The following is an 18277-nucleotide window of genomic DNA, read 5'->3' as shown; positions in this document are numbered from 1 at the left end:
CAGTTTTAACACTCACGCCACCTGCAGGCAGGGAGTTTTGCAGGGTTTTTGTAGGCAGTCGTACTTTGCTGAATCCGCAGTTTAAAAAGTGTTTTTGGTGTCAACAAAATGCCAAATTGTGGCTCCTAACCCTCATGTTGTGCTCGGGTCAAACTGACCCGTTTTCCTATATCAATGTTTTTTTCAATTCCCCAAAATAACATGATTGATTCCCCACAACGCTCTTTGGCACGTACAAATCTCTACTTTCATTAATGTTGGGGTGTCCTATTCAATTTTATAGCATTTGAAAAAAAAATTGAAGTGGTTTTGAAATAGTATTGAGTAAAAGTTGACATATTCCAGTCTGTGATTATCCATCAACAGCCATTCCTTTAATTTCAGTCTAAATAAAATTTATTGACCATAAATTCCAAAAATAACTATAAACTAAAGTTAATAAGTTAGTGTTCTGTAGTGTTAAACGTCAAAAATAATATTGAATATATTGAAAAGAAAAAGCGTCAAAAGTGTTGGAAAAAATGGACAAAAACGTAAGAAAAAGTTAAAAAGCATCAACAGAAGTGTGAATTTTCAATTTTGATGGGAAAACAACACGAGGGTTAATGTACAGTGTTGCAGTATTAAGTACCTTAAATGTAAGTAATGTAACTATAAGCAGAAGTTTGATTATTCACATCCGTTTGTGCACAGACAGTGTGAACAGTGCCCTCTGAGCCGTTGACTGTAAGTTGCTGCAGTGAATTGTTCATCCTCCAGCATCAGAACACTCCAGTTGTACTATTAAATGTAGGGGGGAAAGAACAGGATTTTACCGGAAGAAGAAGGGAATCTAAGTTTTCCAAAAGCATTTTATGTAACTTTATTCCAAAATCCATTGCTACTTCCCAAGGAAGATGTGCATTGATGAGGATGGAAAGATGCATGGTAAAACGTGGGTGGATGAGCATAAGCGAACAGACACCTGATGAACACTTTGGCTTTACACGTGGCTGGCTTGCTTCTCTTTCGGAATCTTGTCAAAAGCACTTGTAATAAATTCAGCATTAATGTGTACAGAGGTGGAAAATTTCCCTCTAACAGTAGCGATAGTGGGATTTTTCCCGGCTGTGGGAGGTGTCTACAGAAGGCTCATCCTTATTAAATGTGAGATAAGCATATCATCGCTCCACTTCATGCTAAGTCTTATGCATTAACCTCTGGCTCTATCAGTAGCCTGACTCGACATATGCAGGGCATTCAGGTATGCCTGTGAGCTTGAACCCTAAGTGTGATCCGCTCACCCCCACTGCCCTAATGTCCTGGGTTAGTGTGTATTTAAGTCCTATTCTCTTTCTCCTCTCCCCCACTACTCAGTGTTTTATGGGCTGTGTGCTGCGGTGCAGTGACCTCCCTCTCACCCCGGTGCCACCCAGCCGGTGCAGGATTCAGGCGCGCATGGCCCCTGCCAAAACCCCATAGCGCCACATCTGCAATCCATAAACGCCAGCCACTCTCACTCTCCTACTCCCTCGCCCACACTGCCTTAGACTCTCACACTCCTCCATTTCACTGTCTCTCCCTCTCTCACACACACTACACTTTTTATTTCAATTTCTAAATTCTATGTATCCCCCTTTTTTTACATTCCTCCGACTGCTTCCTCCCACCACTTCTAGTTTTATTCATGCTGAACAACAACTGGCTCTTCCCCTATCTCTCACTCCCTCACTGCCCCCTTTCTCTCCTTCCGTTTCTGTATCCACATCCAACGGAAAAATCTCTCACCCATTATATCTTCAGTGGGAGCCAACTGAGTGTGGTGGCAGTGAACTGGGAACCGCAAGACATTCCTGATCCGAGCAAACAGCACTAAGTCACCAGCGTTGATGTCTTCTGATGGCGGCCTGTGCCAAACACACACTTCACTTATGGGCTGGATGCAGTCTCACCACGTCGCAGTCGGTCCCCTAACAGCTAAATGTTTATCTGTTTCAAATTGATAGTGTCAGAGAAAAATGTAGTGTGCGCATCTAAACCCAGCACCATGTTTGTACATGTGTTGCTTTAAGAGCATTCTCCATCAAGGGGGTATTGAATTCCCCCTCCCCTTGCCTTGAACTGCTGGCCAGCAGAACACCCCTCCCCTCAGCCTTAACAAGATGTGTTCAACACATCACTGTTCCTGTCCCCTTTCCTTAATACATGTTAAAAAAAAAACTAGTGAAGTAAGAAATAAATTGAGTGTTACCACAAAACTGTCCAGAGCTCCCAGCTTGCCCCCCATGGGCAATGGAGACATTAGTCTTTCTCGATTGCATTATCTTTTTTTTTTCTTCAACTTTTTGCACACAGTGAACTTTTGCTCCCCTCTCCTGGATCATGTTCTCCTCTCCATCCCAAAGTCTTCACCTTCTGGTTTCCCAGACATATTGGCATGCCTCTGTGGTGCAGTCCCAACACAGCCCGAGGATGAATCATGTTGCTGCATGCATGCAAGAGCTCAGTTTAATGATAAATACTGCAATTCATAAATCAATGTTGTCCTACGCAAGAAAACATGGGGCAGGGAAGGACAAAGCCTTTACACTTCAGTTAGAAAGCAAGAAAGGACATGATCTCTGTGTGTGTGTGTGTGTGTGTGTGTGTGTTCAGGGCCAGACCACCATAGAGAGAGAGAGAGAGAAAGCAGGGTATGTGAAGGGGTGTATACTGCTGTTAGTAAGCAAAGTACTATAAATAACCAAGTTTAGGCCCACTGCTTGTAAATTCTATCAATGAATCACAAAGTACAGGAAAGTGTAGCTTGAGTGTGTTTGGAGAATTGTTTTCATTGCTGTATCGCTGAGATAGTTTAGGTGGTGCCATGTCGCTTGAATGGGTTAAGAAGTCTTGTATTTTTGTGCTTTTAGTTGTTCAAGTTCATTCCAAGTCTTGGGTCTTGGTAGCCTGTTTTGTAAATCCCACTGAGGCATATTTGTGATAAAAGATTATATAAATAAATTGACCTGACAGCTGTTATTTGTCAAAATCTTAAAAGGCCACACGTCATTGATGGAGATATGGACAAGCATTTTTGCTTAAAAGTACAACTTGGGAGTTCTTTTTCCATGATTAGTTTTTCAGATATCACAAACATTAACTATATAATGATAATGCCCCAGTTAGTGCATTTTAGTGTAGCGGCAGGCTTTAACCCACATCTGCATGACTTCAAAGAATTGCCAGTGAAATGGGCTTTATACATGACAAATGTAAAAACTATTATTGACCTGTCGGTTGCTCTGGTAACAGCCCTCAATTAATCATAAAGTACTCAACACGCAGCCATTTGTTCAGTGGCAGTCACTCATTCTTGGCCCATTTTAAACAAAGTTGAAAGTTGCTCAACAAAGTAGTGGAGAAGCTTTATGAATACTTATTTCTCACTGCCATCTAGTGGCCCAAACACACTCAGCCGCAAATTAGAGGCTTCATAGCAATATGGAACAAGATGTCAACAATTACCAAGGAGATACTTTGGATGTAAAGTTTTTTTATTACACATTACATTACACTACACAGGTTATGTGCTCACACTGAGAGAGTAGACTGTAGAGTACTTCTCTTCTGTTAATACATGTCCTGTGTTTTTCTTGTGTTGTCCCTCCCCTACTCCATGTCCAAGTCGTCCATCTCCACAGTTGCCTCTCTCTTGACCCAGGGTAAAGACAACGGCACGTAGGGGTCATATGTCCAGCGTGGATACACTCTCTTGTACAAATTCATCAGGACAGTGTCTTGCGAGCGCATCTGATTGTCAAATACACACTTCATGTGGCCATGTGTCCCTGGAAAGATAAAACAAGCCAGCCAGAATTATACAGATATTGCTTCAAGAAGCTTCTGACACCTAATTCCATTTTTTAAATGTCTCACCTAAAGCCTCCTTGATGTGGCCTCTCCGACCCCACTTTGTCCGCAGCTCCACTGGCTTGAACCACATGATATCGTCTGTCACAGAAGGAAACAAAAGAATGGTGAATCATGAAGCTTATAGCCACAGAGACGTCAGACGTTATGTAATATTCTGTAGTCATAGTAGTGGAAGTGAGCGTCCCCCTTACCCCTGTTAAAGAACATGTAACGGACAACCGCAGAGCGACGGTTAATTTTGAACGGGTGTCCGCTCAGTACAATCCTCTTCAGCACAACACGCCGAGGGTCACAGCTGAGCAGACTTCCTGTGGCCACTAGGTCCTGGATGCCTAGAAAGACACAGAAACAAAAACACAATACCAGTGCAGAATTAGCTAAAGAGGATAATTGAATAAAATGGACAGAATGGATGGTCAAAGGTTTCAAAAACAAGGCAGCCAGACCAAATGACAAATGAAATCAAAATGTTGTCAAGTATTCACAGAACTTTTCATCTCACCATCATTCCTTTGTTTGAAGAGCAGGACTCCCGCAGGGGGGAAGGTAATCGGAGCGTACACAGACACCACGGTGGGGGCATCTGGCCTGAGGAAGCGCTCCATCTTATGCTTGTCAGCTAGAGAAGAGCAGAGCCAAGTTCAGCACTCAATAATTCATTTAGGACCGGTTATACAGCAGCTAAATCGGCTTCAGACCACCTGTTTCTACAGCCATTCTGCTAATGCATTTTTCAATAGAAGCAACAGCAAACCAACTATGCTATCGAACAACGAATGATTAATTTTGCACAGTTATATTCTTAGAACCAGAAAATCACTGTACCCACTGCCTTCTAAGTGACAGTACACTGCTTTAAATAAGTATTACTAAATCCCTAGAATACTATAATCGTGTTCAACATCCACAGCTTTTTGGGGATTTGGTGTCCTATCAAAGTGACAATTATTACAAGTAAATGTCAAAATCAGGTCAAAAGTGCCACAGAAAAATTCATGTCAGTGTTTTTGCATAATTGGTGGGTTTTGGTTAAATTAATTCTTGATGGTCGTTTAAATGGATATCGTTCATTGTTGCATCAGTTCCATTGAAAATAACCAATTTAGGTACAACATCTGACTGTTATGTTGTTAAAGCTGGTTTGAGTGAGCTATTAAGTCAAGTCATGTTTTTACTAATGTGTACATTTCGGGTAGATGGGGTCATGTATGTCTCTCAGTATTAAGTTTATAATAGGAGTATGCTTAGGGTCATGTTTGTTCAGTTAAAGGTTGTTCTACCTGAAGTGTGCTGAGAGAAGATAGGAGAAGCCCTGAACCGCCGAAATCCACAGTGGAACACCAGCTCCTCTTTAGATTTGATCGGCTCTGTATTGCTGGGGTGTCTCCTCACCAAGAGGTGCATCACTGACATCTGTGCACAGAGGAAAAACGGATGAGGTCCGAAACGTGACGAAAAATGACAATAATGCTTCCTGTCAGTGTGACTTTGTGTCAAATGGACAGTTATGCATTCAGACCTTCTGTTCATGGGGCAGGAGAGACACCATCATGAGAGGTCTGCCTGACTGGACACTCTCCATCACAGAAAAAGGCACGTTAATGATGTGCAGCGTAACATACCAGCCCACCTGAAACAGAAGGGACAGCAGAGTCAGTGAAGCCGCAGATCTAAGACTGAACAAAGTGCATTTACAAAGACAGACACTGTTTTTTACCATTGCGCCCTCATCCTCAGCTGCAGCCTCTGCTAGGACGCGGCGGCGAGTGCGTTCAAAGCTCTGAAACTGGAAGATGCGAGAGTAGTTGAGGGGCAAGTTCTCCATGGGGTCCCAGGGCGTGGCGCGGAAACTTTTTAGGCCCCTGTAGCGCTGGAACCTAGACAGAGAACGGCAACGATCAAATTGTACAAAGAAAATTCTATCTGAAAATGGTTTTCATTCCAACCTAAAAATCACAAATAACACTTTTATGTGTTTTTTTCATCATCCGACACAAACGTAGCAGAACTGACCTGATTCTAGCTGCTATGTCGAGGGGTGTGTCCACCTCATCAGGAAACATTTCATTGGCTCGAGCCTCACGGTAGCGTTTTAGGCCTTCCACTTCTGCAGCCTCATCAATGTGCTCGTCATAGCGCAGATCTGTACCAGTTCGCTCTGTGGAGCACAACTCTTCAACCTCCTCCTCTTCTTCTTCTTCTTCTTCTGAGACACAGCCTGAACCTGGCTCCTGAGCACAGCAGACAGTACAATGGCTTCAATATGCAAAACGCTTCCCTGTCCCCTTATGAAACTATACACTTAATTACTTTGTGACATTGTGTGAACCACTGGAGTTCCTAGTTTGAAAAGGACCACACGAGTCTGCCTCTTGACTAGAGATAGCAAGGTTGTAACCTCCACTCCCCCCTTTGGGGTGGAGGAAGACATCTCAAAACCTGGATCATAAAAACTAAAGTATTTGCATCAGCAGATACTACTAGAAGCAAAATTTATTTTTTTTGTAAAGTGGATGAACTGACCCTTTCACTTAGGAGGGGGGGGGGGGGGGAATCACCAGATGCCTCCCGATCCAATATCATCCACATACTTATGCCACGATACGATGTTATGGCACTTTTAAACATATTGCAATATTCTGCATTATATTACAATTTATAACCTTTTTTCCAACTTCTAATTTTTCCCAATTTCAAATGACGTCCCCAAAAGGAAACTTTGTCAACATCTAAAAAGATACATTTCTGTTTGTTCATATCACTTCAATTTTATTGCTGCAAAAATGGGACAAACTGACCAACACATATATAATAAAAGATCTAGACTTGGCGCCTGTGTATCAATACAGTGTTGCCACTGAAAATACTATACTTGTTGAAGCCATTACACTGATTTTAGTTTTATCCTTTTCACATGCATGTCAGTTATAAACATACTGATACCTACATTTAGATAATGCTGATTACAATTACTGTCCATTATGTTAATGTGATGTTAATGGTGATGATGGTGATGGCAATGACGTCAGGGGGTGTTAACTCTATATTTAGACCTCACCTGAGCCAGGTGTGTGTGTGTGTGTGTGTGTGTGTGTGTGTGTGTGTGTGTGTGTGTGTGTGTGTGTGTGACTAGAGAGCGGAAGGACAAACTATGTTTCAACCGCATTTTGTGAGACAAACAGTTTTTTCTTTGTTTAAAACAAGTTTATTTATGTTGCTGTTGCAGTTATAAAATAAAGAAACAGATCATTGTGATGCTACGAACGAATGCGCGTTGATTTACTGACCGCTCCTACAATACTGTATCGATTTTTTCCCCCCACCCCTACTTTCACTTCACCAGCACTGCTAGTGCCTGTCACTGTTCAAACTATGAGCTATTACCTGAAATATGTGTTGAATTCTTTTGCACATACAATACCAAACCAAGACATGCATAGATGAACAGGTTTCTATGTTATTATTGTGCAGTTCTGTATACCAGTAATACTGTCTTTGCACTCCTCTTATGTTAGTTGTATACATTTGCAACTTCTTTTCTAATTCATCAAGGCAGCTTTTTGCCTCCCTATTTGCTAACCTGCAGTCTCAATATTTTATGACTAGACGCACTTGTTAGGAACACAAGAGCAGTCAAAGAGATTCTAAGTATAGAAAGTGTATTACAGCCAAACATAAACAAGGCCGACCCAGCCACAATACGACGTGTTTTGAGTCTATGTGTGAGTGTGATAAGGAGTTGCCAGAAGTTTAACTATCAACTGTGGGAACCCCCCTGGTTTGCATATATTTAAAAGTTTGTGCTGGTCCAAGTGTGTCTACAAACGACCGTCTATAGTGTTTCCAGACGTTAACGCGGACATTATCTAGGAATTCCAACTTCCGTGGGCCATACATTTGTTTGAGTATATGAATCATCAAAGAGGACATGCTTTAAAGTGCTCCCTCAGCTGGCAAAAACAGGCAGAGCCAGACACATGAGGGGAAAGCACTCTGCATGGGGGCGGATTCACCGCCTTTCCAACATCCCTGCTGCAAGAATAATAAATCATTATCATTTGAAGTACCCTTTTCCCTATTGTTACCTTCTCATAAATACGTATTCCTGTGTGTTAACGTTGACATCAAACACATGCTAATAACAATCCCAGATCGTAGTGAGCGCATTGCAATGGGAGAGTTCCCCCGGCTTCTTTTCAAGCAGAGCTGGAAATAAATAAATGGTCGACCCTCCCTTCGTCCAGACAGGAAGTTCTGTTCACAGGACAGGAAGACAGGAGGCTTCTCTCGGGACTCCTGCTCCAAACACTATTGTTGTGGTGAGCAGCCTGGCACTACAGGCCAGAGACAGACACTGAGAAAACAAACAGTGGCTCTCAGTTACGAGGTGCACCGACCGCGGGTCACGTATGCACCGCACCCGGCCCCTCTGATTCATCGCTTCTCCACGCATTACTGTCCTCATCAGCCTCCATTAGATTACGTTGTCGGACTGCAGCCACACAGTTGCTATGACAACAAGAAGCAGCTGCACAAACTAAACCTCTTGTGCTGGAAGTATACATTGACAAACAAATTGAGAACATATTTTATTAAATACTGGAGTAATGTTTTTATTTGTATTTTCTAATTATACAAAATATAATGCCGAATATTTTGTTGACTCCAGCTTCTAAGAGGTGAGGGTTTGAGCATTTTTTCTAACTCACATAATTATAAACTAAATTCCAGTTGTTGTTTTGTAAACCTTTTTAGAGAAAATCGACAATCTGATAAAGACAGCTTGGGAACGGTGAACTTGTAGTGGACATTCGTCCTTATTTTTGTCTTTACGTTCATGCAACACGGCATCAGGATTTCCCGTAAATATACACGCCAACGTCCTTAAGCCAGGTGGCGTGATATCTGTATGCATTTTGAGCGATCTGCGTGTCTGTCTACAGATAGATAGATAATTATCCCAAGAAAATGGGAAATTATAGTGTTACAGCAGCAAAATATCAGTCACACAGCACAGAATATAAATATAAATGAAATTCTAGGATCCAATATACATGAAATAATAATAGAATAAAATAAAAGAACAAATATTTGAATACATACAAGTTGGGAATATAAAAATGTGCAACTGCTTAAATAGTATGATAAATATGTAGATAAACCTATTGTGCAAGTTGCACTTAGTGCCGTGTTGTGATGTTTCAGAGTAAACAGCGGGCGTGAACATGCACGCCACTTGTGTTATTGCCACTCTCCATCTTATTGCCAAAAGAACGTATTATCGCGAGAAGAAAGCTACGATTGGGTTTAGGAAGCGTAACTCGTGGGACACGATCCCCGGGCTCCTGGGTGAACGTCCTGTGTTTCACCCATCCAGCACCCTGACCAACCTCCCTACGCGGACACTTCTCGCTACGGCGTGCATTCACACGCAATCGCATGGTAATGTAAGTCAGTGGAAGCCAAACGACGCTGATATACACGCTAAAAAGCAAGTGTGCGTCTTTAAACGCGCCAAAAACGGCATACGAGATGGCGTGTTATACATACTACATTTTTGTAGGGTGGGCGCACATGTACTGGGAGGTTTAAGCCTCGACGCAAAGGTCCAGGGTTCGAATCTGACCTGTAATAATTTCCAGTATGTCTTCCCACCTTCTCTCCCCTTTCTCACCTAAATAATCTTTTTTTTTTTTATATATATTTTCCTTTTGAATTACCAAGAGATTACAAAGAAAGAAATGGAAAATAAAATCAATAATAATCGTGACTAAGCTTCCTTTCCATCAACCTTTCTGGTTCGAGTCCGTTCAGGGACGTTTGTTGCATCTCTCCTTCATTTCCACTCACCTCTTCTCTCTCCGTGATTAAGCTAAAATGCTCAGAAAAACCCTCAATGTGTACCTGAGACATATTGTCCTCATCCCCTCCATCCATGGCCTCGTCCAACATGTCGTCATCGTCATCATCTTCTTCGCTGCTTTCATCGTCTACCTCTCCATTCTCCTCCTCGTCTTCATCGACAATCCACGAGGCCTGGTAGTCTGAGGTTCCTTTGGGGACCTTCATCACACGTTTTGTCTTCCTGGCCTCTAAAAACCAGAGTTTTTGGCAGTCACATTTTTAATCAAGAAAGGCATTTTGGTACACAGAAATTATTATACTCTATTATAAATATATTAAATTGTGTAGGTACAAAATGAAGGCCAACCAAATTAGAGCCCGACCGATAAAGGATTTTTAAGGCCGATAGCGATGCAAATATTTGGTTATTTAAAAATCCGATATGCCGATATATATTTAAAAAAATTAATTAACCCAGAAATGCGTTACAAAACAAACAGATTTCCCTAACATTAGTTGTTTGTAGTTATTTATGAGTTCTCACTAAAATAATATGATAATACTTTGTTTTATTGTCCCAACAGAACAGAGGGACATCAAAATATAGTAAAGATCTGATAAATAAAATGTATAAAAATACAAACTTAAGATATGAAACTTAAAGTCCTTTGAAGAAAAACAGCCACAAAAAAAAAAAAAAAATCAGTGTTCCCAACAGGGACGTTGTAGACCGTCCTTTGGTGGACATACTATGGAACGCCAACACTCTTAATATGGTTGACAGTCCGTTTTTAATTTTTTTAATATTCATTTATTAGAATCATTTATTTGCATTATAAAAGATTCTAATGAGCGACTATTAAAAAAAAAGCCTAATATCGGCCCGCAGATATATCGGTCGGGCTCTAAACTAAATATTGCAAAGTACAGTTTCAGTTTGCTTTGAGCCAAGTGAAGGGGACATGACAACCATGTTCTATTTTGTTAGGGTAAATGCCTGGTCGTGTTAATCTATCAAATCTATTGTCCAAACATCTATTAAACTGTCTATAGGATCATGTCAGAGCATGGTGTAATACAAAACTGTAATTAAAGGAAAATTTGGCAAACCAGCATTATTTGTACAAAGTTTCCTTGTGACTTCACTCACAGTGATAGTTTGGAGCAGATCCTAGTGCATGATCGTTCCAAAAAACAAAACTGGTTGCTCTTACACACATGAGGCCTCAACCCCTACACGGAACAATGACCTCGTCCTCATTTTACCATCTTAAGATGCCGTTATGTGTACATTCTGTTTCTGTACCTTCAGCTTCCAGAAGCTCGGTTTCTGTCGGCCACGTCTGCTCTCCATCCATGGGGTCCACCTCGGCCTCTGCCTGCAGACTCTCCCGGCAGGAGGGGTCGGCTTTCATGAGCACCCTCACTGGAGCCTCAGCTTCAACTCCGTCCTGTGGGGAAAAACACAGATGACTGAGGTAAATGGGAAATGTTAACATTGAACCGACTGCACAGAAAATCCAAAACATGTAAAAATGTTTCCTTTTTAATGTATACTTTATTAATCCCGCAAGGGGAAATTTACACTCTGTTCTTATAACACACAGGCCTGAATTACACACACATGCTCAGTAACTGTACATGCACTAAATGGAAAGTTGTCAGAGCGGGGGGGCTGCCCACTGGAAGACGCCCCGAGCAGTTGGGGCTTCGGTGCTTTGCTCAAAAGCACCTTGGCAGTCCCCAGGAGATGAACTGGCACCTCTCCAGCTACCAGTCCACCACCATACATACAAAAGTAGACGTGTCCATCCAAGGACCATACCAGTGTTTCAAGCCCACTTACTATCACTCATATTGTGTGACGTTTACATTTTTTTTATGAACAGCAGAGACTTTGGCATTCTTGTATTGCTTGAAAGTATCTTGCCCGCTTAGGTAATGTTTTATAATTAATATAACTGCTTTAATTGTTAGGTTATATTATTGCTGCACAGTTAGAAAGTGCACATTTGTGTGCACTCCATTATTATGCAACAGAAACATGACAGTGACAAAAGTGGTGATTTGCTGTGATGTCTCAAGTCTCTTCACCTACCAGCATGTCGACGTCTCCCTTGCCAGGCTTTGTTGGTCTGGCTGTTGTTAAGTTGAGGGGCAGAGGGTCCGATGGAGCATCTATCTGACTGAGCTGAAAGTCTCCATGTCCACTGATGTGCACCAGTCTGTCAACTTGTAGAGGACGGCCACGAACGTACCCAGAGACACAGAGGGTGCCCAGGCCAGTGGGGCCGCCGGCTGTCCCCTCAGCAGGGCTGTTGGGCGTGAAGGTGACTTGCTGAGCCACAAGATGGGAACGTCTGGAGCGGAAACCGAGCTTTCTCTGCCTCTGGGTGCCCAGGTGTCGGAGAAGCAGAGTGGCATCCTGCTCCGAATCAAGAGGGAAGAGACGGGCTTCAGGGAAACGGATCTCTGTGATCTTTGACAGAGCTCTCCTGGACTCAACCTTCTTCTTCACAGGAATATCAGACAAACCCTGACACACCAGCGCTACATGGGGTGAATTTAGAGACAGAGAGATGAGCGCTTAGAAAATGTACACCATAAAAATCTGACATTGTGCATAAAACCGGCTGCCCAGTGCCACTGCTAGAGCAGCTCCAGCAATATGTTCAGGTTCATACCCACCATGGCTGGGGAGGCCCTGGGCAAAGAGGCCAGAGAGACAGTAATCTCCATAGCTGTCCCAACCTTCAGTCGAGTCCAGCACAAATACAAGGCTATCTACAATCTTTGCCACATCCAGCAGGGAGTGTATGTCCGCTGTCCAAAGAAACCATTTGAGAAGCTTCAGAATGGGACAACATAATGCTCATAACAAAACACATATAAGATAGACAGCATATAAGATTTTCATTTTCACAGTTTAATTGTATCAATACCAATATATCGGACTGCACCTTTAGTATTGTTTTTTTTTTTTTAAATATACGTGTTATTTTGTAATTATATTTGATTGAATAAATTAATTACAAAACAGGTTGTAACTGCATTTAAAAAGGACGAGTGGGTAGGATTTAGTGACATCTAGTGGTATGGTTGCAGATTGCAACAACTGAATACCCCAACCTTCCCCTACCAAGCTTCTGGCAGAACCTCTTACCTTCAGGTAACGTCAAACAGAAAAGGCCCTCTCTAGAACCAGTGCTTGGTTAGTCTGTTCTGCGCTACTGTAAAGTCATGGTGCAACATGGCGGGTTCCTAGGAAGAGGACCTGCTTCCTATGCAGGTATTAAGGGCTAATTTTAAGGTAAAAAAACACACAACATATCTTAGTTTCTAGTTATTATACAATAATTAATAATATTGTATTACATCCATCCATCTTCGCCCGCTTATCTGGTGTTGGGTTGCGCAGGGGGGGGGAGCAGCTCCAGCAGGGGACCCCAGACTTCCCTTTCCCTAGCCACATTAACCAGCTCCGACTGGGGGATCCCAAGGCGTTCCCAGGCCAGGTTGGAGATATAATCCCTCCACCTAGTCCTGGGTCTTCCCGAGTCCTCCTCCCAGCTGGACGTGCCTGGAACACCTCCCTAGGGAGGCGCCCAGGAGGCATCCTTACCATATCCCCGAACCACCTCAACTGGCTCCTTCCGACCCGAAGGAGCAGCGGCTCTACTCCGAGCTCCCCACGGATGACTGAGCTTCTCACCCTATCTCTAAGGAAGACGCCAGCCCCCCCATCCTGAGGAAACCCATTTCGGCCATTTGTATTCCATGTCTGGCAACTGATCATCCCTCAATCCTACGCACTGGTCCTTTAACTCAATCAATACCAGTTGAATTTTTTATTTTGAAAAGCAACAACTGTTCAATATCACTCAATACTTACCCGTGCTGTGGCTTAGGAAGATGAACCTTTGTTTAAAACGAGGCAGAAGCAGTCCAAAACTGTCAGGGATCCCACTGATGCACCGCTCCTGATGTACGACGCCCCCAGTACCCTCGCCACGTAGCAGTTTGGTAACAGCACCGGCATCGACTCCAGCATGGAGGGACACCACAGCGACCAAATGAGGAGGACCATCCCGGCTGCCTAGACGTCGCTTCTCTGTCAGGACCTAAAAAGACAAGACACATGGACACTGCAGCACAAATCAGGAATTCTAAGTAGACTTGTTTTTGTGTGAAATAAAAATGAAAAATACCATGTCTTTCTTATTCCTGCGTAGCTGGCTGGCTTTGTGCCTTCTGTCCATCCTCTTCTGCTCTTTCCTCTGTTTTTTGGTAAGGGCCGTCACTGACACTCTCCCTGAGAGTCAGGTCAACATAGGGATTAATTACCATGTTGTGCAAGTTTCAAGCAAAATGGTAAATATAAATGTGTAGGAGCACACTTTCAAAGGCTGATTTGGATGCTTTATAGAGCAACCTTCATAGTATTTGCACTGAATGAAAAGCAAAGTGCAAAAGAATGCTGGAACTGTTCAGAGTACAAACAAACTACAAGCTTGCAGCTTAGAAGAGATCTTAAAAACATGTCATGTACAGTGGCTTGTATAGGTTTACACACCAATGCTAAAGTTGATCAAAAAGAAGAATAAAAAAATTATCTTTTGGAAATTGATCTTAATGCCTTATTTCAAAACAAATTAGGAAAATCCAACCAACAAAGAGATAGGCATGGGGAACTTTCCATAAGTTCATCTCTCAATGCAAATCAAACCAGCTACTAAGCTAACTGAAATGACACCATGCCAATCTCTAGGTACGGTTAAGGGTATGTGATGACGTGGGGGGGAATGTGCCTGCCTCTATGGGAATTTAACATAGGGGGGTGTATACCTATGCCCCCTGTATTTTAAGGAAGAACATTTATTTATTTACCATACATTAATCATTCACAAAGAAAATTGGTGTCTTTAAAAGGTTGGATTTTCCTTTTTTTCGTTTTATTAAGGCATTAACAGTTTTTTTTATTCCTCTTTTTAATTAACTTTAGCATGGGTGTGTAAACGTATGCAAGTCACTGTAACTATAGGCTGTCAATACACTTGCAGTAGGTATGTGAACTTTCTGTAGGCTATTAGTTATGGTTGATGACAATATCTTTGCTGCTGGGTGGACAATGTATCAAAACCACCTGTCGAGTTCAGTGTGATCCAAAACAACAGCCCTGCAACCAAATCTGCCTTGACTTCGTGAGGCTTATAAAGTTACATTTTCTTAAATTCTTAATAATGCATTGATTCGAAGATGGATCATTTTTACTGAACATGAAAAGGGATAGTTGCTTGTTTACTTGACATACAAATCATGTGTAAATACTAAACTAGGAGATAAAGACAGAGGGACATTAGTTCAGATTCAGTGGGATGAGATATTGCAGTTGCAGCTTTATACTGACTCTTGTATTTATGGTCTACAGTAGGGCTGGGCAATATGGAGAAAATCAAATCTCACAATATTTTTGACCAAATACCTCAATATCGATACCGCAACGATATTGTAGTGTTGCCTGTTGGTGCTTTCACAACATATTTACACAAGGAGATTTTTGATCAATAAGCATCAGTAATGTGGATATAATGACTCAGTGGGAAAAGGCAAATATAGAACAGTTACAACAGTCTGGTAAGTTCAGAAAATGACATCACTTTAGTGTAATTTTGCCAGGAAAACCAGGAAAAGACACTTTACTATATTCCAATATCCAAAATCTCAGACGATATCTAGTCTCATATCTCGATTTCGATATAATATCAATATATCGTCCAGCTCTAGTCTACATAGATGCAATTGTAATTTACATGCATGTAGGTATAAAGCACTCTATTGAACATATTGGAATAAAATAAAAGACAAACATTTGCTCAGGTTAACGGGATGACAACTGCTTCTTCTCCCCTGAGGAGCGCTGATTGGTCCCCGTGCTATAAAAGGTCATGGGTCAACTGGTGAAAAGCAGCAGTTTAGTTAGCAACGTCAAGCAAGACGCTGCACACGGTCGGGCGTTTTTAACTAGATGTTTTTACATACAACGTGAGCACATTTTCTACTGAACGCCACCCCAAAATCCACTAGAAACTCAACACGTGCGTTTTGCAGAGCCGTAGCCATAGCCACAAGCTAACAGCGGCTGCTGGGCAACACTTTATAACTGAACGCGGCTTACCTTTGTTTTCTCTCTCAATTTCCCCTTTCGTCCGGTGCTTGCCATGTTTGTGGCCTTTATTTTTCTGTTTATATATGCCGGGCCTGTGGCCCTGTTGTTTTTCCTCATTCGCAGCCATTTTCACACCATGTGGGAAAGTATCTTCTTTAACTGTCTATGGAAAGTAACAGGCAATCTGCTTCCGTACTCGCGACGGCGTCATGACAGAGAGGCGTGTCTTTAGGCTTTCCGGAGAGGGGTTTCTTCAAAATAAAAGCATCAACTCACGATCATGTGAACGTTATTTCCACAATAAATGAGGTAAATGTGGTGAACTAAACCCTTGTGTTGTTTTTCTGTCAAAATGGAAAATCAACACTTTTGTTGACGCTTTTTATCAACGTTTTTAACTTTTTCTTACGTTTTTGTCCCTTTTTTTTTTACTCTTCTGACGCTTTTTTTCAATGTTTGTCACTTTTGTTGTTTTCAACACTACAACTTATCAACTCTAGTATTACAGTTATTTTTGGACCTCATGTAGGCTATAGGAAATTATACCTGTTTGAGAAATTAGGAATTATTTAGACTAAAATGAAAGGAATGGATGTTGATGGATAATCACAGACTGGAAAATGTCAACTTTTACACAATACTATTTCAAAACCACTTCATTTTTTTTTTTTTTCAATTGCTATAAAATGGAATAAGACAAAATTAATGTCATGGTCATGGTGTTTTGGGTAATTACAATTGGGTAGTTAAAAAGAACATAGGAAAACAGGTCAATTTGACCCAAGGACAACATGAGGGTTAAGATATTCAGGTCACACAATCAGGATGGAGCGATATAATGATGACAACGTGCAGCACCAACATTGCAAACTGCATGCACAAGCTATTAACACAGGCTTTTTTGGAGCATAAACACCCAACAAAATGAAATAGCTTCAGGTGGCATTTAATGCAGTTTTACGATTCTTATGTATAAACGTATGTGTCAATAACTGCTAAAAAAACAATGTAATCATAATCGGCTTAACTGAGCCTACACAAAGTGCCACGGTATTCCTGTTGTTTTTGGAAAATTAGAACAAATTGCAACAGAAATGTTGTCGTCCTTGTATTTATTGTATTGTTTTTATTCTGATATGGACCTTTGTGACTGAAATACAGTTACATTCAATTGAATTTGCATAAATGAATATTGCAATTATATTACTATATTTACTACATAAGCACAAATCAAAATAAGCGTGACCCTTGGACAGTATATATGAGCTACTACAGCTATTCTACAGAAAGTGCTACTAAAGCTTAAGAAAGAAACATTCACAGCAAAGTTACTATAAGAAAAAAAAATTCTCTTATCAATACAACCTATACAAATTTGAATAAACATCACAAATAGTATTGTAGGATTTAAGATGTGTGAGCTCCAGCCTCTACACTCACTCACTTGAGCTGGACGTAAAAGAGTGAGAAGAGGGAAAGAATGAAGGAGCCTTGGATGCAATCACTTTAGCAACCATTGGGCTTGTAACTGCTACACCTGTTCATTCAGAGAAAAGGTTTCTGTCTTAGCAGCATCCTTAAGTTACAGGGGCCGGGCTGTTTGAACTGGATCCATATCTAAATACTTCAAGTATTTTGTGAAATCCAAAGTTGTGTATAGGTAGATTGCCCCTTTTTTGGAGGGATTAGCTGGAAAAGGGAATTGTTACACTGAGGGATCTGTAACTCAGTGGCATATTGAAATCATTTGAGGATATTTTACAGCAATTTGGAGTTTCAATTTTTCAGATATTTGCAGCTTTGCTATCTGTTAGGGGGGATTTTTGGATCCAGTTCTTCAGCTCTGAAGGCACCAGAATGTTTAGCCAAGGTGTTGATGAAATATGGAAAAGGTCACGCGGCTTCTGGGTAGCATTTCATGCTAATGCAGAACCTAGGGGATGGCAACCCTGAAGAAGACATGGAAAAGGGCTGTAAGTATTACGCTAGATCAATGTTTCCCAAACTTAGGGTCGGGACCCAAAATGGGTCGCAGACCCGTTTCATTGGGTCGCCAATTGGCAGAGAACAGACTAAATGCTCAGCATGAGCTCAGAATGGGGCACTTTCAAAAACCGAACCTAGACTAGATCAGCTGGTTGATATCTTCAACCAGCCAAATACATCTCATTAAATTCAAGTCAGCATTATTTAAACAAATGTTGGTGTCGGGACTGAGGGATGATGGGAGGGGATGAGAACATATGAGTTGAGAAAGGGGTGAGACACAGAAAGGAGAATAGAGACCTTTTCTGTTTTTGTTTACTTTTATAATGGAATAAATATACTTGATATACATTTAAATTCATGGTTTGTTCCGTCTTTTGTCCACAG

The 18277-nt window shown here is 41.5% G+C and overlaps 1 protein-coding gene across 1 annotated transcript; it reads right to left on the bottom strand.

Moving 5' to 3' along the window:
- Positions 1–3386: 3386 nt before the first annotated feature.
- Positions 3387–16147, bottom strand: tsr1 (TSR1 ribosome maturation factor). The gene is made up of 15 exons (XM_032510094.1): positions 15914–16147; positions 13947–14050; positions 13631–13859; positions 12427–12561; positions 11837–12288; positions 11045–11189; positions 9799–9986; positions 5908–6125; positions 5612–5771; positions 5414–5524; positions 5175–5307; positions 4397–4513; positions 4086–4226; positions 3898–3972; positions 3387–3809 (listed from the first exon to the last, which is right to left on the bottom strand). Exons 1-15 carry the CDS (start codon positions 16029–16031, stop codon positions 3631–3633), a joined length of 2505 nt encoding a protein of 834 aa, XP_032365985.1. The 5' UTR covers positions 16032–16147; the 3' UTR covers positions 3387–3630.
- Positions 16148–18277: the final 2130 nt, after the last annotated feature.

Source organism: Etheostoma spectabile, chromosome 3, assembly GCF_008692095.1.
Source record: "Etheostoma spectabile isolate EspeVRDwgs_2016 chromosome 3, UIUC_Espe_1.0, whole genome shotgun sequence".
NCBI lineage: Eukaryota > Metazoa > Chordata > Actinopteri > Perciformes > Percidae > Etheostoma > Etheostoma spectabile.
Note: the sequence above shows the minus strand (reverse complement) of the source record. Positions and strands in the feature narration are given on the sequence as shown.